At 40.4% G+C, this 25,175-nt stretch overlaps 1 protein-coding gene and 1 long non-coding RNA gene across 2 annotated transcripts in view; one reads left to right on the top strand and one right to left on the bottom strand.

The window, feature by feature from the left end:
* Positions 1-25,175, top strand: part of LOC125775832 (uncharacterized) — a 207,430-nt gene that overhangs the window by 74,257 nt on the left and 107,998 nt on the right. The window lies entirely within an intron of this gene.
* LOC105232826 (roundabout homolog 2) overlaps positions 8,058-25,175 on the bottom strand; it is a 167,343-nt gene continuing 150,225 nt past the window's right edge. Inside the window, exons 8-12 of the mRNA XM_049446780.1 lie at positions 23,402-23,500; positions 22,847-23,087; positions 21,984-22,144; positions 18,464-18,644; positions 8,058-10,433 (exon numbers count right to left, since the gene is read on the bottom strand). Coding sequence (XP_049302737.1) covers positions 8,510-10,433; positions 18,464-18,644; positions 21,984-22,144; positions 22,847-23,087; positions 23,402-23,500 — 2,606 coding nt within the window. The 3' untranslated portion in view covers positions 8,058-8,509. The remainder of the gene's footprint in view (positions 10,434-18,463; positions 18,645-21,983; positions 22,145-22,846; positions 23,088-23,401; positions 23,501-25,175) is intronic.

Below are 25,175 nucleotides of genomic sequence, written 5' to 3'. Positions count from 1 at the left end.
AAATGATACTCCGATTTTTAGAAATAAAGTACCTATCGGATTATTCAAGCTGACCCGAGGCAGCAATAAATATATTTACTTCTGCTCATCTATCCTTATAACTATTTTATACGTATATATGTACATATGCATTTTCATGCTTTCCATGCTGGTGCGATCAGAATCCAATGGCTATGTGCTAAATTTTCATTTCATACCGGTGTTCCATTTCATTTGTCGGCAAATGAATTTTCACCAACAACAACAATAATGTGTAACAAAATGTTATTTGTGATTTGGTATTTGCTATTTTCTATGCAACATATGTTGCCACATGCCACATGTTACAAGCTGAGGCCACTAACGTACTATAGCCATAAATATGAAAGCACGAAATGCCGATTGAAGTCGGAGGGGGAGGGGAAAGCAGGAGGACGTTTGAGGGCATGAGTGAGCGTGGATAGCAACCATTTAGTAGCGTTTGCTTAGGAATCGCAATCATTTGTGTGTGTGCCACACACAGTAAATATGAATGCATTTATTGCATGTTGCATGTTGCAGGGGCAGCCGGACGCTAATGCTAAAATTTAAATGATACAGCAATGCATTTTAGGTTAATTGAAATCTAACATGTGCATTTACAACCAAATTGGTTGGCGGAAGGTAGCTGGATGGATGGATGGTGGGTTGGTTGGTTGGAGGAGGAATTGGTGGATGGTTGGAGAGAGGATTGGCCGAACGCTTGATGTGGCGCATAATGCAGCCGAAAGTGAAGCGCACTCTGCTTGCTGTTCGGCTGATCGTTTTCCAAATGTGGCAACATTTTTACCTACACTTTCGCATTTGCATGCGCATTTTGCATAAATTGTGGTCGCCGGTGCCGGTTCGGTGGGCTGGTTGGTGGCTTCGCTGTGTGTAAATCGCAACCGAGCATTATGTTGTTGGCCCTTAAAAGTATTTACGCCAGCTGCTTTGCAATGAAATATTACTTAATTATTGTGAAGGCGGACACTGAAAAGCGGCTTTTGCGTGTTGGTCCACCTAAAGGGGGTGAGTTCAAACCAGAGAAAGGTGGTGTGGGTTGTTGCACAAATCGACTGTCCTGCCGGTGGCCAATGTTGGTTTTCTGTTGTTGTTGCTGCTGTTGTTGTTCATCAGCGTTGCATTGCTTAAAAAGTCAGAAAAAAGTATGAAACGGTGGAAAATCGCCCACATATTCCGTGGTCCGCATTTAGATGATAAAATCCATGGAATTATCCAAAACGATGTAGGCGCTGTGGCGACGTTTTAATGGCCAAATTGTTGTGGCTGCAATTAAATTTAACTGAGTTGGCATTTGAGTGAATGAATAATGTAATGATACGAAGCGATTTGAAATGAAATGAAATGCCATGAATGCATTCAAATGAGTGCCTGGCTGTGTGTGTGTCTGCGTGCGAAATGTGCGAATGTGTAAATGCGTGGCTAAGTGAAATCAAATGCCCATAAATGTGTTCAAATAAAAATTTAATGAATTGTAATAATTGCGTGTTTTTGCTGGCAAACACACTTAACAGCTTGGCCGCTTAAGCTTTATTTAATAAATTTTAACCATTTAATGGACTAACATTTTTGCGGTAATTTTATTTGCTTTCGCCTAAATTAAGCAATTATTTTACAATCATATAATTTCAGTAATTGGAAGTAAGCAAATAAAATAAATATTTTTATTTCAATGAGCAAAATAAAAATGAAAACACATTTTAGAAATCGAGTATAAACAGGAAAAGAAATTAACTTCGCTTGCACTCAGGCTATAATACCCTTCGAAGGTGTACTTTTTGGATCATAGGAGGGTATAAAAAGATTTCGGCCTTGATGTTGATCGGTCAGTTTGTTTCGTGAAGATATCTCGTCAAATGAAAACGTTTTCCAAATAAGTATTTGATTCCCAACGTTCAGATTGTATGACAGCTATATGCTATAGTGGACCGATATCGCTGATTTCGACAAATCAGTATCGTTTTGCAATGGAAAGAACTTGTGCCAAATTTCATTTAAATATCTTTAAAATGTAGGCCACCATGCTGAACATTCACATACATTTTTTAGGGTATCCGTCGTTTCCTTTGGAGAAAACATTTCCAAAATTGTATTTCTTTTCTCAAGCATGAAATCTAGTATAAAATATAGACAAACAAGTTCCTTTCGTTTTGAAGAAAGTCGCTTTTTTATTTTTAAATCCTATTTTGTTTTCAATGGAGGCATAATCGAAGGCTATTCACCGAGTACAGCGTTCTTGCATTTTCGATAAAATTTTTTGTGGCCGTAACGATTAGTAGTTGTGCGATTGTAAATTTGCTTCGCACAGAACTTTTAAATCTAAATTTTCAAGACCAATAATATCCAAAATGTTTCTAACGCATCTACCAAGAGGGATGGAGTGATTTTGATAGCTCTTGTCCGTAATCGTTATGTTTGTTTACGGATTTCTTGTAAATTTCACAAGTGTGTTCGGTAAGGTTTGCCATTTCATCCAGTAACGTTTTACCTCACTTTTTACTTTGGTAGATTGCTCATGGTTATTACGCAAAGTCACCTTTTCCGGTGGCTACTGTGAAGTCATCATCGAAAAATCATCTTCTCAAATCAGTCCATTTTCTAACTTAATGTCTTCGTCAGTAAACAGAATTGTCGCTGTTGGTGTAAGTCAAGTCCTCATGTGGTTCAGGGAACTCAGCTGCATCCCCAAAATTGATCGTTTTGTGCAGCCAGGAATATGGTGGTGTCATGGGGCCTCATTTCTTTCGTAATGAAACAAAAAATGCCGCTAACAACCAAAAGTTTACGTCAATCAATCAGACACGCTCAAGGTGCTCAAAGACAAAATTCAGCGCACTATTGCCGAAATTCCAGGCGAAACACTACACCTGGTCATCGAAAATTGTCGTAATCGATTCACCTTTCAAAGTCTTTTTGCAACTTTTAAATAAACTTTTCATTGTATGGTTCGTCAGAAAGCAGAAAAAACTCAGCAAGACCAGATTACGAGAATACAGTGCAGACAAAAGTATTTTGAAACCCCACTCACACAATTTTGTCACTATTTTTAATTGATTTGTGAAGTCAATTGTTAGTTTGCTTGGTACTAAAGTTTCAACCCGACTTTTTTAAAAATGATAATATGCAACAAGCTCTGTAGTAGACCTATAAACAAATGTCGCCGAGATCACGAGCTTTATTTTCAGTTATCAAATACTCGGTTATCAAGGCGCAATATCGTTCGCCGTTGATGGTTACGTTCTCACTGGCACTATTTCTGATGATGATTGATGATTCCACTGGCCCAATAACCACACCAAACTTATGTTTTTCTAAATGAAACGACAGGTCTTGAATCTCTTCAGATTACTTTTTGTCCCACATGCAACAATTTTGCTTGTTTACATATCCATTGAGCCAGAAGTGGGCCTCATCGTAAAACAAAATTTAGTTCTATACGGCAATCCGAGTTGCCGAATCGACTATTCACTCTCTCAGCTATGGCTGTTATATTTTTTTTATTGCGTGCTGGACGTGGTCTATTCGGTCGAATATTATCTAATAATAATGTCGGTGCTCGAGATGGGTGATGGTGTTGCGATTAGTATGCTCAGTAGGCCGATTATGTTGACCTTCGAATGAGGGAAGCGCTCGAAATACATTATTTTCAGAATCTGAACTTTCGTAATAAAGTTGAACGATTTGTAAACGTTGTGCAGGCGTTAGTCTTACCATGATGAAGTCACAAAAAATACTGAATAGAAATAACATGACAGCATGACATGACTCACGCGTGTTCTGTCAAAAAATTACTATTGACATAAGTACCTCTACTTGGATCATTAGTAGTTAGTAGAAATCTATATTGAGGTTAGCGCACATTTTTCTAAAAACTGAAGATCTCAAAGATTTTTTCTGGAAAATTCCGCCTTCATTTTCATTATTGGGTACCTGTGTGGTCTAAAGCAGAAGAGCTGAGAGAAAAGCTACTCATTCCTGAATAATTTTTTACAAAAATGTCAACTTTTCGCTCTACTAGGAAAAGTTACCACCTGTAAGGAGACCTATTATTCAATAGTCAATTTGACAAATTTTGTTTGTTAATCTTCACAAAAAGATCCTGCTGACAACCCCTTCAAAACGTCTTCTTTTTGTCAGTACTATATTAATGTGGTACAGTCCTCCAAAAATCCAAGCTAGTATAATCCTAAAATATGGGAAAAAATTATCAGAATTTACCTGGACGTAATCCTTTCATCTGGTTTTGAAATTGAGCATCCATCTATCGAAGGTTTAGCAACTACATTTTTACATACTTTTGGTTAAGTAAAAGGGTAGCAAATTAAACTATTTCGGTTAGCATAAAACATTGAGGTTATGGTGAGGGTTAGCTATCAATTTAGCGTAAATAAAAGCTACACAATTTTGTATTTATTTATTTATTTTATTCAGCATAATTATTTATTTACTTTGGTTTAATTTTGTTTGCTTATAATACATAGTTAATTAAATATCATTTAATTTTACTCTTTACAAATACAATTAACAGCCTTATTATTAGCGTTCGTACATATTTTCATTATTTACTTCAATGTCGTTCTTATTTTTGTTGCTCTTTGCTAGTTTCTCTTCAAAAAGGTGGAGGGTTGTTGGGGGAGCGCTCTTTAGATTACAAATTACATAATTATAGGTGAGTACGATAATTTTTGTTTTGTTTTTGTTTGTGGTAAGGTCTTCATAAATTTCTAGTTTGCACGCGTTGTCGCTTCGTTTTTCCCTTTCCCTTTTCTTTTTGTTTTACTTTTTGTTTTATTTTTTATTTTTTGCTTTTTCTTTTCTTTTTTGCTTATTTGTTTAATTCTTTGTTGTTGCATGATTGATTTGGTGCAACGTGTGGTGTGCTGTAACTACATATTTGCTACAGGGTTCAGCAGGAGGGTTCGAGTTTTAAGTTCTAACTATTTTTTCATTTATACTTGTATTTATGTACATGCTCGTATGTGTGAGTGCGGCAGTTGCTGGCAATCGTCGATTTCGAGGATTTTTTTTGTTCTCTTGTTAAGCTTAAGTGTAGTATACCTTTTTCTTTAAAGATATGAGAATATTTTTTTTCGTTTCTTTCTATGTTAATCTCGTACTTCTGGGCTGCTTTTGTTTACATTCGCGTTTTTATAACTTATTTATTTTTTTAATATTTTATTTCCTCTATTTTTATAATGCTATTTTCCGCTTCTTATTTCTGGTGGTGAGTGTGTGCTTTCTTATTTTTATTTGCAATAAAATCTTGTGTTTTTTTATAAATAAATGCCCTCATTTTGGCAGTTTTCTATAGATATCGTAGGTGTGTCATTTAATCTATGCCCCTAACTTTTCGTCTTCAAGTAGAGTTATAAATATTAGGGTGGTTAAAAAAAGATAATATTTTTTGCTTGGTACTCTGAAAAATAGGTTCTTCGACACCTCTAGGAAAGTTTATACCAGTATCGGCCCTTAATTGTAACAGGAAGTTCCTCAGACTAACAATTTTCTTTCTCTTTCCCCAACAACTAGGGAGAGGCTAGCTTTTTTTATTATCAGTTAGAAAAATTTTAACATCGCTTGCAACTACTTGAAAAATTATCTTGAAAATTATCTTGAAAATTGAATGCTCTACAAAAAGAGTCTCTTACGATTTCTACATGAATAAAATTTCCGTTACATTTGAGAGCTAGTACTTGGAATTAGTTTCATACAGGTCTCTAAGAACCCATTTTTCAGAATATCAAGTGAAAACAAAAATCGATTTTTTACTCACCCCAAAATGTGTGTATATGTATATATCTATTACATATATATATGTACATATATATGTATATATATAGTTATCCTTTATTTGTATATATACTTTTCATATATTTTATTCCTATATTTAATATTTACTTTCATTTATATAATCATTAATTTATTTTTACTTCATAAATAACTTTACATTTAACCCTTAGTATCTGCTTCTCGGCTTTCTATAACTTTAGTAGAGCATATACAAATTATTCATAAATGCTTTTCATCTATTTACAACTGTATTCTCGATATTCGTTATTATTTTATTCACAGGTCGAAGTTGTAGTATTAAGGTGCATAGTGGCATTGTATAGTGACTAGATTTCGAGGTTTCTAAAGTTCGTTAGCACAATAGTTTCAATATTTTTGCAGAAAAATAATAACTTGAAACTCTTAAAGATTTTTAAAAATCCACCAAAAATCTCTCAAGACTAAAAAAAATGTTTAGTTATTAATTCCATATAAGTTGCAGTGGAGATCTAGAGTTCGTACAAAAATTAACGAACGTATAGCGCTTCAAAAGTTGTTGACATACAAAAGCGACATGAAAATACTGGAAAACTGGCAATTTTTTTCTCCACTGTGTATTTCTAACTCGTGAATCCAATGATGCTTTAACTTCTATAATCCTTTCGAAAAGGATTACGTTTTCTAGAGGCCTCGACAGATTTCTATCAAACGAACCATTTTATCTAGTATAGAAACAAAAAGAAGTTTCATTGGTTCAAATTGGAAGAATACGTTATATACAGCAGCAGTTCATAGCTTGATTCGGCCAATTTGGCCACGGCGACGGTGGAGGTCTGAGCCAATGAAATAGTACTTTTTTCGTGAAATTAGCTGTTTTGAGCGGTGGAATCGGCCCAATATTTGGGTATGGTAGAGCTCTTTTTGCCGTTATTGTTTTGTGAGGTTAGATGATTGATTAAAGATCGCATGTGGACTACTACATGTAGTCCTTTGTGAGGCCATAGAAAAGAATCACTCCTGTGTTCCAGCTATAAATTAGCAGAGTGGCACAGGCGTTTAGTTTCCATGCCCCCCAGTTCGATGGAATGTCTGAAGCTTTGCCCTCCGAAGTCTTGATTTTCTAAACACGAGACGTCAAGAAGGAAGTGTTAAGGTGTTTCCCACCTCATCTTCTTCTATACAGCTTCTGCAGATGGCGTCTGGTAAGATTCTCAGCATTACTGCGTAGACGCCAATAGGGCAATGGCCCGATAAAAGCTCAAAACTAGGAAGGGGCTAGCTATACTGAGGGAAAAGATCACAATGTAGGCAAAATTATCACCAATATAATATTTTTCACTTTTCCATAGTCTATACGAGTCGTTCCAACTTCCATCAAAGGAACCGCAATGACGCAGAAGCCCTTTCAGATTGCTCTTAAACACTGTTACGCTCGTTATACGGTGTGAGTAAACGTGATCCCATAGTCTGAGGGGATTTTCATAATCAATATTTGCGGGATGTGATCCACTTAGCTTTCTGAGCTAGCTATCGTATTAGCTATTCTGTGGATCACAATTCAATCGACTGTCGGCCAGTACGAAATGACGCAGACCTTTCAAATTGATCTAAACTCTGTTACGCGGCCCCATAGCCCGAGAGCTTTCTCATGATGAACACTAGCTACCGTCTAAGGTAATCCGCGGATCCTCAATCAACGGTCGGACAATACGATACCTTTGCCACGCCATCATTTGAAGTGGCTTTCGGAGCTCCGGTGTCTGTCTAAAAAAGCTGACATACAAACAATTTAAACCATGTTTTGAGGTTCGTCACTTTGATTGCCCGATTTGCCCTCTAAAAGCAAGAGATCGATTTAAAAATCGATATTGTCCTTACTAATAAAACCTGCTGCTCAAAACTAAATTAAGGATATGGCTGATATTTTTCATATTACTGCGTACTGCTTAGAATTATACTATAGAAAAGTTATGCTGACTTCACCAGAACTTTGAAATGTCTAGTTTGCTAGCTGCTTAAGTGAAATCTTAAATGAAAAAGAGCAGGAATGCTAACGTGTCGAAGTATTTTTTGCAGTTTAGGCGCGTTAGTTTAGAACTATTGCATTTTCCCCCCACATATAACTACAGTATTCCACGGATATATGTGTTATGAAACATTCTATTTTTAATATGGATTTATTTGTGCTATTTATATTACTCGTGTAGGATTTTCGAATTTTCGTGCATTTTTTAAATATTTTTTGCTTTTTTTTTTCGTGATATCGTTTAACTACCTTAAGGATCGTAACGGTTTATGTACGCATCATATGTTTACTAAAACTTGCGCGTGACAAATATTAGTTTTACGATGCCTTGCTGCATTTAATGTCAGTTTGCGCCAAACTTATGCACCAAAACACCAACAACTACATTCACTTCACCTCATTTCCGGGGTACTCTTTAATTTTTATCTAACTGATTACATTATATATAATATTTAACGCCTCAGCTTGCGCTTAACTAGACTGGCGGTCTCTAATTTGATCACTAACACACACCGCCCATTGACGCTGGCCAGTTTTGCGCCCTCAAATCTCCGAGTGCGCGCCACGTTATTGACACACATTAATGCGCTTTGTAATTAGGAAAATGAGCGCCACCTACAAATTCGGCGCTTGAACTCGAGAGAAAGGAAAGTGGAAATGCAGCGAACCGAAAGCGCGTAAACGCCTCATGATTTACACCTTATCGCTGCTGCCGTAGCTCGTAAAATACTTGCCTGTTGTTGTTGTCGTTGGCTGTGATTGCGCTGCGGCTTGCTGTGTATGTGTGGGTGTGTGAAGATTGGCGGGCATATTACTGTAATTACAACTACTATTATTAGCGCTAGCCTTCTGCAACGACGCGTTGAATTCATTTAAGCAGCTATCAAAGCTCTTCTGAGCGGCGCCCGCAATATTACTACTACTATTAATACTACTACTACCGTTACTGCTACTACTAATGCAACTATTATTGCTGGCATTAAAATTACTGCTATGACTTGCTATTGTTAGCGACTGTTGTAGCTGTTGTTGTTGTTGCTGTGGCTTATCACCTTGTGTCAGCGCTTGTTGCTGCTGCTGCTTATAGGATTGATATGCATCCGAGGAGACGGTGGACCACGAGCCATCCTTCGCCTTCACGTACAAATGCTGCTTGCTCGGCTGTTTGCTGCCAAAGCTGTGATTGTAGTTTTGTTGCTGGTGTGGTGGCTGTTGGTTCGTTGGTTGTTGGTGGTGGGCTGTTTGGTGGTGATGCGCTGGCGATTGCGTGAACGCCGGTGCATGTGTGTTGGTTTGCTGCTCAGCCGCGACGCTGGCGCTGGAAGCCCAATCATTGAGCAGTTGATTCGTTGATGTGCTAAGCGCGGCGCCAAAGTCGCTTGCCGCCTCGTTGATCGCATTAGTTAGTGCCGCGCCGCTGCCGCCACCGCCACCGCCTAGCGCGCCAACTTCGCCGCCTGTGAGGAAGTCAAAATGCGCGGCCCTGCTGCTATTTGTGGCGGCGCTAAGTGTAAGCGCATTGCCAGCGCCACCGCCGCCGCCGCCACCCATGTGGTTAATGAGCAATTGTGATTTATTATTGCTGGCAGTTGCATTATTGCCGCTGCCATATAGATTGCCAAAGTTAATGTTGTTTTCGCTTTTGAATATTTTCGGATGACGCTGGCGACGAAGCGTGCCCGCGCCACCGCCGGTTACCATCTGCGCGGCCAAAGTGGTGCTGGCAAAGGCGCCAAGTCCCTGCCGCAACGCATTACTGGCGGCAAGCAATTGCTGTTGTTGTAGTTGTCGTTGATTAGCATTGCCAGTGTTAGTGTTGGCACCCATGTTGCCAGTGTTGAAGGGATTCATGCGCGGCATGAGCGCATTTGTTGTTGCGCTTATGCTATCACTGCCTGCGGAGCTGGACGCGGTGGCGGCAGATGAGCCGGACGAGCCGTTGGTCGGTGTGGGCGAAATGCGGCTGATGTTGCTCATGAGATCCAGTTTATTTTCGGTAATATTGATTTTTTGCTGGCTGCCACCGTACAAGCTCTTCGCGTCGGTTTTCTTATTGCTTGCGCTCTTCGCTGGTGAGGCGCTCAAAATCGCCGTAGACGCGGTGGAGGCGGTCATTTTGTCATTGAAGGGATTCGACGCGGCCAAATCGATGAGGCCGGCATAGTGTGCGCTGGGTGGCGCCGAGTACATGCCAGCGGCGCGATAGTCATCGTGTTTATTATGCGCTGGACTGCTGTTGTTATTGTTGCCGTTGGCATTGCTCAATTGGCGCATTGCCTTACCGTTGGCGGCGACGGCGGCATTGCCCGTTGAAGCTGACATAGCGGCTGTTGTTTTCGCGGTTGTGGCATAGCGATTCTGATAGAGTTTGGCATTCGCCACCAAATTCGTTGTTGCATACGCGCCGCAGCTATCATAGAGCGCACTGCCATTGTGTATGCCACCGATGGCTGGCACATTGTTTCCACCAGCACCACCACCAGCATTGCCACCGGATGTTTGCTGCAATATGGCATGTGCATTTCCGTTTGGCGTTACGTGTCCCAGTGGGCCGTTGGGCGTTTTGAATGTTGAACATGCAACCTCAGCATAATCGGGCATGTTGAGCGGTGTCAGCCTGCCGAAAGTGAAATAAAGAAGAAGGAGAAATGTGTTTTCAGTTAGCTAAGAGTTGGCGAAGAAGTGTGCGTTTGTGTGTGTGTGGGGTTGGTTAAGTGTTTTTTGCTTTCAATATTGTTGCTGTTATTTCCTGGCAAACGAGCGAACATTTTCATTAGAATGGAAGTACATCGTACAAACATACATTTTATTTGCCATTTGCGTTTACGCGAACGCTTGCCCTTTGGCAGCGAGAATATGCCATGCCACGGCACGCGGTGCTAGGCCGCGCATATGTCACACAACCGCATACCGCGACAAACATGCATATTGCAACATTACGTTGCATGTTCGATTCATGTGTAGCAACTTCAATTGGTTTGTTGCATGCCGTTGCGGTGTTTCCCGTTTTCTTTTTGCCTTGCCGCATCCCCCAGCGGCCGCCTGGCTAGCACCGGGTTTTTCGCTTGCATTCCGCATTGTGCCGGGGTTTTGTTGCCGGAAATTGTTGTTGTTTTTTGGCAAAATGATTGAGTATTTATGAGCGTTGTTTGAGCGCGACATGCACAATTACAAATAAATGCATTCAAGCACATACACACTTAAACATGTGCTCACGATTGAGTGCTTAAAAAGAAAGCCAGTCGCGGACTGAGTGGCAGGACCGGTCGCTGCTCGTTAGCATTAGCCAGCAAATATAACTGGTCTGCGGTCTGTCTCTGTAAGGTGGCGTAGCGAGCTGCTTTGGCTGTTTTACATGAGACCGGAAACGGAAAATGACCGCTGGCAGTAGGTTACAAAAGAAATCGCGTTAAATGAAGACATTAAAAACATCAAATAGCGCTAACTGAATTCCTATACCTAAACAAGTTATTTATGCGCTAATAGACTTATGCAATGAGCTAAAGCTCTCTTTGTATTTCTACAATTCGCAATAAATAAGAGGCGGTTTGAGAAATCTATAGGCTCAACGTCAGATGGCGCCATTAAAGCCAGAGCAATCTTTATTCTAAGAGAATTTTAGCTAAACCCGGAAGATCGCCTGAATTGCAGAATTTAGACGAATGGGAAAGGGCAAGAGCAGTTAGTGATTCTTGTTGATCCTTATTTTTTGGTAGTGAATTCACATAGGGAATTGAAGACTGTGTACGATGACTCTCTTTTTCGCTGGCATCAAAAACTGGTTAAGAGAGTCGGCAACTTTTGATTTGAAGCACCTAGATGCCTCCAAAACGACATAAACAATCGATAGCGTAATAAATATTCCCGATTCGTTTCCACGACAGTCGGGTCGGGTGTACATAATCGGAGCGAAACCGTATTTTTAACCTGCCCAGGACTGTCAAACCGGCAGAATTCCTCCAAATCCGCTACAACAATAATATCCACGATCTTACAAGGTTTGTCCGGACTGATTTTCTTCGCCGAAACTGTACTTCGGAGCGTGCGCGCACCGAATGGATTCGGTAGAGGGCGTTCGTAGCTAACGAACGAGCGGCTGGTTTGCTGTCTTCGAGAACCTGAAGAGGCAGAGGCATCGTCCACCATGATTTTTGTCTTACTGGCCAAACCGCCTACGACAAGTTTGACGTGGAAGTCCTCAAGAGACTCAAACGAAGAGTTAATCGGGTTCGACAAGGCATCGCAACCGATTGGAAGTTGCACCACGACAACGCTCCCGCTTAGAAATCGCATTGGCAGCGCTGCATCGACGCAGAAAGAGCCTATTTCAAATGTTTTTAAAGAATAACAACATGGGCCATATCTTCCATGATTTATTAACCATTAATAAACCGTCGCCGAGGTGGGTGTCGCGTTTGCTCACCCCAGATAGTAAATACAACAGTGAGTTCAATTCACAGAAGCTTGGGATTCACACCGAAGAGGCGAAGATTGACCTATCAGCCAAAAGTCATGACCATCGTTTGCTGGGATCCAATAAGTGTGACCTGAAAAACCTACAGGGTTTGCGATGGCAGCGATAAATCGACGCAGAGGGAGCCTATTTTCCTTCTGCGTCGGTGCAGCGATCCCAACGCGATTTCCCAGCATTGAAGGTGTCACGGAAGGCATTCTCCGGAATAACTTTGAAAGCCGATGTGCATGCTGCTTGGATCCCCTTTCATTGGCTTTTTCAGGCAAGGAAACAAAAAAGTCCGGGCTGGCCAAATCTGGGTTGTAGGGCGGCTGCGGAAGCGTTGGGCCGGCCGTGGTTAGGTAGCTGTTCACAAGAAAGGCAGTGTGAGCAGGGGCGTTGTCGTGGTGCAACTTTACCAGCGACCTCTTCCCGGTCCTCCAAAATGGCCTGTTGCCACCGAAACCTTCTTGATCATATCAAACGTCACTGTAGCAGATTTACCGAGTTCCACACATATCTTCATCGCGTATCTCTGCTCTATGACCAGCCGCTCGTTTATTAGCTAGGACCGCCCTTACTAAATCCAGTCAAACGGATAAACTTTGTACATATTCTCCCAGGCAAAAGCATAACGGTGTGATATTACACAATCTTGGTGGCTAATCGACCAGCCCAAGACGTAAAATTCCCTGTGTCCTCTCAATAAATCCATTGATTGATGCGATGTGTGGAAAGTAGCGCCGTATCCTTGAAGCCAAATGGCGCCGAGATCACGAACCTCAATTTCAGCCGTAAAACATTCGCTTATTTAGGTTAGATAACGGCCGCCATTGACGGTTACGTTCGCACCGCCATCATTTTTGAAGAAATATGTATCAATGATTCCACCGTCCAGCAAATCACATAAAACCGTTAATTTTTCTAAATAAAATGGTAGCTATTGAATCTCTTCAGGTTATTCTTTGTACCAAACGCGGCAATTTTGTTTGTTTACATATACATTGTGCCAAAAATGGGCTTCATTGCTGAACAAAGTTTGGTTCGAAAGCGTCGGATTTGCTTGGAGTCCATAGAGCGAAGCGATGTCGCTTGGAAAGTTCGAACGGCTTCAGTTCTTGCTCAAGCTGTATAATATGACAGCTTAACACGACTTACGCTTGACACACAAAGAGGCTATTGAAAAAGCATCTCAACTGGGATTACCCGTTATAACGGAGAGAAAAAGCGATGGAATGTACATGTATTTACTTCTGCTGTCAATACACCGGGCGACCGATAAATTACCGATATCCATTTGACATAAATTACAGGTAACAAACGAAGGAAACTTGTGTGCGAACGAGATAGCAACATGAACGTTAAATTTTTACAACAACACTTTTGAAATATAGGAAAAATTATTGTGTGCGTAAATAATAGAAAATGGCAGCAATAAACGCGATTGTAAAAGTGCCAATTAAACGGTTTAATTGGAATTTCTTTTATATGGATGGCAATGTGAAAAAATGTGAATACGTGATCAATGCTAAAAAACCGTTAAAATGCTACGCTAACGGTAGCATATATTTTTTAATAGTCATTAACAAGAAATAATAACTGATTTTAAAGCAGTTGAGAGAGGGTTCAGCAGTCAGCGCTAGGTAAGCGGCAATGAAGAGACACAGGCAAGTGAGGGATGCGTGAGGGATAAGAGGAGAGTTGGGTGTGTAAAAAGTTGGTGTATTAAAAAATCGCAATTTTAATGGCTTTGATGGCAATAAATTTTATGGTGACGCGCGCTTTGCCAAATGTAAAGCGGATATAATGAAATTTCCCAGCGAAAGTATATGCGCGCTACACCGGAAATGAAGTCTATTTCAAGCGGTGGAGGCAGCGAGCAGAGTACAAGGTATTGGTGGAGAGGGGTGTGGAATATAAACTAAATGAAAAAGGGATGTAAAACAATGCAAACGCAATAAGGTAAATAAATACGCACAGTAGCGGCCACAAATAAAACAAAAAGCAACAAAAATATCTGAGTACAAATAAATGCAACCACAGGGCTGCTAGCGCTGGCTGCTTACCGCCTTCATTTCATTTGCTGCATTCAATTTCCAGCAACAACGAAAGGGATACGCAATGTGCGTTTCGGCAGCACGCAAAAGGCGGAGAGTAGGAGTGGATGGAGTTGGTTAAAGAGGTGGAGTAGGGGAGGGTATCAACTCGCTGGGAATTCATTAAGCGCGCCAAGAGGTGGGCGGTTAGCAAGCGTACAGACAGGCAGTCGGGCTGTGAAGCAGACTAGCAGCTAGAGCAGAAACAACGCTGATAGACAGTATGCTAGACATTATAGCAGGGCGGTTTTAACAACGCGCGGGGAGGCGAGAGTAAAATATAAAAAATAAAAAAGGATATATTCATTTTATATATATGTTGTGCTTTTTTCATAGCCGACACCGCTGTTGTGCATTGCAAGCATTTCTGTTTGTTTATTGCTGCTGCGTTCTTGTTGTTATAATTGTTTCTGCATCGCTGACAGCACGCTCAAAAACGGTATGCAGACAACACGTGGCCGCGTCCTAAACATTTCATTTCGCTTTCACTAAGTTTGGGGGTTTTGCATCAGCGTACGCTGCGCCAAAATGCCAGCTGGCAGCCATTTGATTTGCATTTCTTTCCACTTTTTCTTCCTTCCTTCGTTCGTCGCGTTATTCGCGGCAGTTTTCTAAAAATGCACTCAAGTGTAACACTTTAATGACTTTGAAGCGTTTTTTCATATCAAGCGCGTTGTTGTTGCTACTTTGCCGGCGGTAGCGATGGTTTTTAATTATATGATACGCTGGCGAAATAAGCGGTTTACTCATTGACTTTGAGTGTTTTAGTTTTTTGGGGCGCTACTTTCCTCGACGAGAAGTGGTGAAGCGCCCGATGATTTCGAGGTTAAATATCAAGGTTTCTAATTAAGGCTAATAAATTTATTGATTAATTAGTCTAATCGACACTTGAGTATGTATTGGAATTGAGGCGACTATTCAGAACTTGCTTTTTCTTCCTACGTAACATAAGCAACCCTTGAATGGCAGTGAATAATGAAGTCATGGGGAGACTTATGATAAATTTTTGCTGATACTTGTTCAAGATAAAACAGTATTGATTCCAAATAAATGCATAAAAACGTTTTCTTACTTTAAAGCCACCAACGAAAGCTAGAAAGTTGGTAAAGTGTACCTCGGGAAATGCTCAATGCTATCATCAGCAATTATCAGACTACAGGGTTTGTCCGTAAAGTAATAGGACGGAGTCGATTTAAAAAAAATTGTTGAACCAATCGTTTCAGTTCTTTAAAAACTTTCAGAATAGGCTCCTACTGTGTCGATGCAACGCTGCCAGCCCAATTTTCAAGCATTGAAGGCGTCACGGAAGGCCTTCTCTGGAATAGCCGTAAGAGCCGAGGTATATGCTGCTTGGATCCCCTCTGTCGTCTCAAAATGCTTGCCTTTCATCGGCTTTTTCAGGCAAGGAAACAAAAAAGTCCGGGGGGACACATCTGGGCTGTAGGGCGGCTGCGGAAGCGTTGGGATGCCGGCCTTGGTTAGGTAGCTGTTTACAAGAAAGGCAGTGTGAACCGGGGCGTTTTCGTGGAGCAATTTCCAATCGGCTGCGATGTCTTGTCGGACCCAATTGACACTTAGTTAGTGTGAGTCTCTTGAGGACTTCTACGCTAAACTTGGCGTTGACGGTTTGTCCAGGAGGAACAAATTCATAGTAGACGATGCTTTTGATGTCAAAAAAAAAAAAAACAGTGAGTATCGTTTTCACTGTGGTTTTGCTCATTCTTCCCTTTATTGGGCGAGAAGACGCGGGCGTGTACCACTCGGAAGATCGCCTCTTTGTCTTTGCTAAAGCAACATCATATCAAACGTCTCTGTAGCAGATTTACGAGTTTCACACAGAATTTAATCGCGTACCTCTACTCTAATGAACGTTGCATTTTCGGCTTGCACCATTCACAGAAACACGTGCTCGGAGGAAACTGACCAGCCGCTTGTTCGTTAGCTAGGAACGTCGTCCACCGAATCCATCGGGTGCGGGCACTTTCCGAAGTACACTCGCGGCGGAAGAAAATCAATCCTATGACTTTTCGGTCAAACCCCGTACTTACGAGCCATTGAGGCCAGATCAACACTATTTTTGTGTAGAATTTAGTTTTGGATTTGAACCCTGGGTCGGACTGATAAATACGATAATAGAAGCAAATTTGGAATCGACTTCAAAATCGGACAGTGTTTGGATGGATCTCACTACCCATGTCGCCGGAACCATCTTCTTGGTATTGTAGAAGTCTGTAAAAAAGCACGGCTAACTTCTGCACGGCACGAAGAGACATGGGATTGAACTGAGGCCTGCTAACAAGAACTCTAGGTAGGATTAAAGCGCAAGACGAAATGGTCAATACCAGTTCAGGAAACTCTTTTACGCCAATCTGGGACCTAAAAAAGCTTAAAGCCTCTGCATGAAGCAAAAGGTTCCGGAGGGATTGGTAAAAAGCCACATAAACTTAAAATACAAAAACGAATGAGAAAGAAAAAAAGTCGAAACCAACTTCAAAATCGGACAGTGTGCCGGTTGGCAGCTCATTATTGAAAGGGACGAAAAGAAAAGTGAATGTGCTGGTGGTCGACGAAAAGAACTCTAAATAAAAAATACCAGTTGAGGAGCCTCTGTAAGATTCTTGTGAGTTTCGTTGACTTCATCATACACTAAGAGTCCCAATAGAAAGCAAACTGTGCTGGTTGAGGGAGCAGACAACACAGTTGCAGTATCAAGCGAGGAAACAGTGGCCTAGCCTTCGGTTAAGCGACCGATAGGAAGCCACAGACGGAACAGAAATCACTGTTTGGCTTTTAACAGTTGTGCGTGACCAGAGCAGGTAATATGGAAACATATGGAACTTATAGCAGTGACTACACCTAAAGTTTTCATAGTAGTCGTCAGAGAAGACCAGCTGACACTTCCTAGCTGCGAAATTGCCGGTTAGCACCACGGACTCTTTCAGCTAATCAAGCGTGCGGACGATTGGTCGGAGTATCTCTATAACGATACGTTTTTAGGGGGATAGAAATTTGAAAAGGAGCAAGAGACGAAACTGTGCCCAAATTGGTTCTTCCATTGCACTTTTAACTCATATCCGATTCTAAGTCACACCTTTCGCGACTGGATAAATTGCAGAGATTTTACGACACTGGAATCCACTTTCTATAATAGCAACAGCAGTATGACGGAAATGAACTGAGAAATCTTATGACAAAAAAGTCTGGAAATGGTTACGTAATACTATCAGACGTAATTTTAAAGATAACTACTTGGTAACTTTGTATATGTCGCCATTTATAGGCTAATTACATCCTTTGACCAATTAAATGCCGACTAAAATCAGTGTTAACTATTAACATCCACAGTTCCAGAGTTAAAAACCATAAATTAATTACAAAATCGGAAAACAAGACAATAAAAGAGATAACTTAAGCCAAAAGGCAATAACATTTAATTTTATAGCTACAAGCGGAAACTTTTGCGAACGCTTATCGGCGGCAGTTAATAGTTCAAAAGTTGTGGCAAATGAGAGTTAATGAAAAGAAGCAAAAATCGGAAATGAAAATAGAGCAGAAATAAATAGCGAAATTAAAGCGAATGCAAAGCACTGCAAGGGAAGGGAAGGAATCAAAAAAAGAAAAAAAAATCACAACGCGGAGCAAACGTAAGAAACCAAAGCCACACGAAATAATAAAAAAAAAAACTAAAAATCAAATGAAACCACAAATGCAAATTAGTAAGCAAAGTAATTAAAGGAAGAGCGAGGAATGGGGAGGAAGTCTTCTAAGTATTGATATATGCTTATAGCTAAAGCTGCGAACACACACACCGCTCATTACAAGCAGTGCCTTGCTTAGATTATTCGCAACACGCACATTTCGTAACCGTTTGTGCTAGGGCGCCTAAATGTAGGCAACACTTTGTCGTTTTGTTTGCGCTCACACAATAGATAACTAATTTGCTGGGCGCGCAGGTGAGGCAAGCGATAACGCCCTGCAAACTGACGACTTTTGATTACATTTGCATACACCTATATGCGTATATATGTATGTGTGTGTGCGTGTGGCTGTTTAGGCTTTTGTATTGGAAATTACCAAAATAAGAGCGTTATAACTCACCGTTCATAATCGGGTAATGGCAACGTTTGCTGCCCGGTGACTTGTGCGTAATCCGGAAGTTGGTCCTTTGTTGTGCAATTGCTAGCCTGACGCCATACACCGCCGGTCGGATCGATCCAAACACCATTGGCATTTAACGGTAGCGTAGGAAATTTGCGCACCGCACCGATTGCGTGATTGCCTGGAATAAGAAAGTAGAAAATGCAAACGCAGGATGAGTAAGCATACAGAGGTGAAATGAAAGGAAATTAATATACGAAGATACGAGTATACTAGAAATATATATGTACATGTATTATATATTTCCGTGTGTTTAGATATATATTTAGAAACGTTGCTTAATTCATGAATTCGTACTCGCCGAAGCACTTAAGGCACCTTCGAGGCGTTCAGAGGCAGCGGTTGTAGGGTTTGTAGCAAATGAATTCACATCACTTCATTAGAGTGGGCAACATGGCTGGCGGTGCTTCTAAAATATCTCTGTTTTGCGTGCTCTAAACCCTTTCGCGTATTTTTTCTTGCTCTCATTTTACTAAAGCTGAGTAGGAGACCCATGAAATAAAAAAAAAAGTCTTTGCTGCACTCATTTACTCCAACCACTCACGCCTCATCGGCGATTTATTTGCGTGTAGTTAAGCAAATGACAGTTATTGTATCCTTTCGCTGGGTAATGTGCAGCTCTTAATCAAGTCGCCTAATTTGCTAAGCTACATTTTATGTACCTTTTGTTTGCTTTGTTATAATTTTATTTGCATTTATGTACTTTTTTCTAAGTTCGCCTTCATTGTGCTCATAATTAATGAGATTTTCACGTGCCTCTCCGCCATTTCTCAATGCGCTCGTTGTTGGTAGATTTGTTCAGCTTTGCTTTTGCATTTCGCAAATTTATGTATCTGCAACGTTGGAGGCGGTGGCACCACCTTTTTTTCCACACACTTGTAGCAGCCTTGACTATAACCCAGGATATCGCTAATCGGCTTCGTTAAGCATTGTTGGGATTTTTTTCATTACCGCGCGAAAAATGTTTATTGCTTTTGTTTTATTTTTGGGTTCTATTCGCTATTTAAGATACTATTTTGAGCATAAAAAAACCTTTTGTATTTGAGGGCACAAAGCTTCGTGCAACAGTCGCGTATCGACAAGCAGGAAGTTTCAAGGAAATTTGATGAAATGCTTGATTATATCGATAAAACAGCTTAGAGCGGCTGCTAATATTTATAATAATTAATTAAGCTCGTTAGGAAAGTAGGTTTATGATATGAGTTATTATATGTCGGTATGTAGACAATTAATAGGTTTGAAAGAAAAATACTACCAGCTTTTATATGTGAGATACTTTCTATGAAATGTGCTCTCTTAGCCCCTTTCCCATTACCTTTTTGAAAATTTTGGTCCACACAAATCTGATTTTAGATATTTTTATCATGAGCTCGTCAGGGGTTCGTAAACTGTTAAATCATATTTTGCTTTTCGAAAAAATTGTACAAAACGCAAGTTTATCTTACATTAAGAGTTCTGTTTCAATGTTAGATATGGAAGCCGCTATTTGACCATGTTCCAAGCGCCTTAAACCGTGGGTTGACATATTGTTTGGGTTAATTCTAAACATTTGAGATGATATTGACCCTATTGTTGTTGTAGATATATTGTTCGTCTTATTCTTTCTTTCCTTTGTGAACTATCTTTTGATCTAGAAGCTGTATTATTCCGAAAATATATTCTAGTATCATTTTAATTTCACAAGGAGTACTTTGGAATCGGTAGATAATTGAGAAGAAAAATTTCCCTCGATGAAAAATTGGAAAGGAAAATTTTCTCTCTATGAAAACACAGTCTACAGAGTCTATTCCAATATTTATAGGATGACAACTCGAATACCCTTGAATCTAATCACTTTTATTTCTTAAGGTATGCTTTAGAGTGAGTAAACAACTAAGGAGGAAAGGTCTCTCTCGATAAAAACCCTACATACATAAATTTACAAAGTCTGCTTTAATATGTGTATTTATGTTTATAAGGTGCCAATACGAATATCTTATAAAAAAGCTCTTAGATTGTTCGAGGAAGGGAGAGAAGAAAATATAAAAATACTTAATATGTAGAAAATTGCCATACTCTAAAGATAAACGCCAGTTAGCGGTAGATTTACTACTCCGGAAAGCATACTTCTTCAGAGAAGTGATTATGCCCCATCAATAGAGGGCAACGATACAAGCCTTGACCCTAGTACTGGTTGAGGAATGCCTAACGTTACTACGAGCGCTCTGAACGTCGAGCGGTATTATTATTTTTCTGCCTTTTTCGAAACCTTCCCATGGTAAAGTGGGTTTCTATATTAATTCTAAGGGTATAAGGAAACAGAAAATGCAAAATAAAAATTTTTTTAAAAGATTACACTACTGACCCCTTAAGAATGGCATTGAGTCACTTCGTGATAAGACTAGTTTGGGTGTAAGTCCATAGCCGAATCGCAGGTAAGTGCTGCCGAATAGACAATAAAAGGCGCCAAAGTCTCATCTTGCTATCAGTAAAATGGGAACGGGTCGGTATTTCACTCTCGTCGTGTGCTTGACCAGTGTTGATCTATTATCTGTTCTTCCGCTGTCGTAAGACTCTTCTGGCGCAAGATCGATTTTAAGAGATATGTACAGTGTGCTTTTTGAACTCAGTTAGGCTAGCGCTTCCTTAGCTGTTGTGCTTCTAACATGCCATTGCCCTTTCCGCGCGTGCTTGAAGGTTGAGAATCTTACCGGATGCCAGCTGTAGCATTTGTTTTTAAGAGGACGAGATTGTAATATATAAACACTTCCTTCTTTACTATCTCACCTTTGCGAAACCAAGGCACTTGAGAGCTTACGCTTTGAGTTATAACGATGATGAGGGGAACAGAAATTTAACACTCAAGAAGGTTTATATTGACTTCAAGGTGTTTTGTCGGCTTATAGGGAGTCTATTTTATGGATTCAATAAGGATTACTTATTGTAGTTCGGACTCTAACCTTACCTAATTAAGTGATTTCATTCATCGAAAAATATTGAAAAAGGAAAAATGGATTGAAAAGTCTGCATCTTCCGATGAAATCAACAAAGCTCAGATCATTATAAATTACTGGTTACTTTAGGCTTAAGGGTTTCAACGGGTGCCCGTCTTGCAGCACTAAAAGGGCTCAATGCGATGTTAATTTCAGGATCATAAGATGAGCAAAAGCTCTATAAGAAGAAACCTAAGCCTCATACTATTTTTAAAGCCGGCTAGCGAAATATAGAAATGTCTGATGCACTGCTTTGACTCGGGCAAAATAGCTGAGAAGAAAATTAATATTGCAGATGTCAAATGAAATAACAATTTTTATGTCATTATAAAGTAAGAAAAAATATTATTACTTCCAGGAAACAATTATGTCTGTCTATTATTGCTTACTCAGCAAACGGATCGGGCATCCAATATACGAATATACATATATAGTACGTATAGGTATACATAACTAATAATAATAAAGTTCGTGTGTATGGTACTCACCATGTAAACTGCCCAACGATGTTTGCTTAATGAATTGATAACGTTTGAAGAGCACCAAAGCGCCGAAGAGAAACACAATTAACGCTATAATGGAGCCCAGCAGAATGATGAACCAAGTCTGTGTTAGAAAATCATCAGCAATGTCGCGATTGATGGGATACCTATGAAAGCAATAAAAGCGATGAGAAACGATGGAAATAATGTGCGGCAAATGAGAAAATGGAAATTAATGTACTAGAGACCACTGAAAAGGATGAATGAAAACAAGCGACACCGTTAGGTAGAGACACATGCCAAAGATGCCAATAACCAGCAGGCAGCAACAACAGCAACACCACTACATTTTCACTTTAATCAGCAGCAAATTTGCGCAGGAAACAAGTGAAATTGCTGTCGATTTATGGCTGTTGCATGTATGTTGTCTGATGTTTTTGTTGCTGTTGCTGTTGCTGTTGCTGTTATATGCGCTGTATATGCTGATGACGTTTTGTCGCCTATGGTCATGCTGTTATTGTTTTTGTTGCTGTTGTCGTGTTGTGATTGCGTTGATTGCCGGCAGCCCAAGGGCGGGCGCCCCAACTCGCACGCCGGCTAGTTGGTGGCCATTTAAACAACAAATAACAGCGCTGTGCGAGCGTAATTGCGGAACACGATAGCAACAAAAACGCCAACAACATGAACAGCAACAACACCAGCAACGACGTGAAAAATATTATTTTTGGACGCAAATAGTCTGATGCCATTGGCGCTTGCTTTGGTCAACTAAAGCCCATGTCGCACATACACACCCAGCAGTTGTATGTGTGGATGTGTACATGCTGGGTGCCCCGGTGCTTTTAACATACACTCGTGCACATACATACCTCGTGTAGCCGGTGTCGAGCGATTGTGTGCGTGGATCCATGCGCAGCACAGCCGGCTTGCTGAATGGGCCCACACCCACCTTGGTGGCGGCCGCAACGGAAATGTAATATGTAACGCCGGTGCTGAGGTTGGCCAACAGCAATGTCGGTGAGCCGGCATCGATGGTCATATTTTTGAAAATGCGTGTCGTATTGTGCGAGTCCAGACCCTTCACGAGCACATTGTAGTTGGTTAAAATGCCTGCAACGAGAGCAACAAAAACCAAGCGTGTGAAAGGAGAGAAAAAAGTAAGGAAAAAGGAAGAATTTAAAAAAGTTGCATGTAAAATGCTGGAATATGCAGAGCAAAAGAAAACAGAAATCTCATTTCGACTCGAAGCTAAAATGAAAATTGTCAACGATATGGATTCCAGGTATCAAACCCAGCTCGTGTGGAACAAAAGGTAAGGAGATAAAGTGCCTTTTGTGCAGATTTCCTCATAGAGATTTCCGTCTTCCTTTAGTATTAGTTTGTGTGTTGCTTTGTGCTTGTGTTTATTTGAATTTTATACGCACCATTTCGTGTCTTATTCGGATAGGGCGGCTGCCATTTGAGGAACACCGATGTCCGATTGAATTGTATGGCCTCCATGGCATGCGGCGGCGACTCGGGCACTGCAAATGAAATTGACGCTTTAATATAATCGGTTCGAATGTGTGTATGTGTGTACGTGTGTAGTTGGCCGGGGTACGCAGTGACCCATGTTAAGTGGCAGCAATCTAATGCGGAGCAAAAGTGTACTAAAGCGTGTGGTGCTGTGGTGTTGTGCGGTGTGTAGGTGTTGGTTGTGTATGACCCAGTAGGAACAATTTGGAAAAAAATAAACGAAAAATGTTTGAAAAAATGTTATTTAGAGTAAGCACTATCGAAGCTTTGTGTTTTTTATAAGACAGCTACGGCATAGTTTATAAATAAATATTAGTAAATTTATATTTACATAATTTATACGTATATACATAGCTGCAGCCCTACCAAGTTTGGAGGGCATATATATCGATTTTTGTATAAAGAAACCTAACCTATCAAGCACATAAACATATCCTCAGTTTGGTGGAGTTTAAGAGGGTCTTTTTGATCAAAGAGAGATGACGGAACTGAAAGAAGTTGCTTTAAATGTTTGCCTAGATCCGTAGGCTGTAAAACTTACGCTCTGTTATTGTTATCTATTACTCCGAATATTTTTGAAGATATAAATCGGTATTATTCCCGACTAAGAGTCCCTTAAGGGAATACTAAGAGATCAATGTCTGGTGCCGACACACGTCCCCAGGATGGGACCGACAGAACGAGAAGATTGCAGGAAATGTCTAAAGCAGGGCACCAGGTAAACAAAGGTGCATCCCTTTGGCACTTGTTTCGCGTTGTCAAGACTACGCTGTAAGCATCTGAGGTCCTCATGGTATGATACACTGGAAGATGTATCACTAGTGAGGCTGCAGAGTCTGCTAAAATTCGCGTCAAGCGCTGGCAGAATGACTACTAACCTTGGACCTAGAAGCTGAACCTCATCTGGTATCGAAAAGGATCAATCTGGTCTATGCGTAGCTTGTTTGCCTATCAGATTAACCCAATCTCACATAAGGTCCCCCAACACATCGATCGCGATGACTAAAAGACACATTCAAAATATGTGTGAAGACATATCGAGGGATTGCCCCAACCCAGTATATACTGGATTCCAGGCCACAAAGAAATAATGGAAAACAAAATAGTAGTTTTCTGAAAAGGCTGACAGACGGATCAGGGCGAGATAGAATGCCTTAAGGACCTTCAGGGTCATAAAAACCATGTGTGAGAGTCCCGAAGAAAATCACGCCTGTTATTGACTAATATAGTGTTGTAAGGACTGCTGAACGGTTGTTGGTTACCACCTACTGGCATCGCATGCGAGCCAAATGAATAAAAGTATCAAGGATACATAGATAATAGACAAGGAAGTGGAGAAGATAGCGACGTTAGAACATCTCATATGCTTCTGTCCAGCGTTATGTAAAAATCAGCTTAGAAAAATTGAGCTACGTAGTTCAGGGACCTAGGCGAAGTATCAAAATTATTAGTTCATTACTAGTTCAGCAGACTTTACAGTAAGCTCCAAGAAAATCGAAATGCTTCGACTTCAGCTTTCTCGACTTCAATAGGTCTATCTATCTTGTCGTCTTCTAAAGGCAATTATCTTTCAGATGATTATAACTTTAAGGTATAATATATGAAAATGGATCCCACAATAGCCCATTATAGATTAAAGAAAATTTTTAAAATGAAAATTGATACATCTAGAAATACTACCCG

Source organism: Bactrocera dorsalis, chromosome 1, assembly GCF_023373825.1.
Source record: "Bactrocera dorsalis isolate Fly_Bdor chromosome 1, ASM2337382v1, whole genome shotgun sequence".
Classification (NCBI taxonomy): Eukaryota; Metazoa; Arthropoda; class Insecta; order Diptera; family Tephritidae; genus Bactrocera; species Bactrocera dorsalis.
The sequence above is the reverse complement of the archived record's forward strand: the minus strand, read 5'-3'. Positions and strand labels throughout refer to the sequence as shown.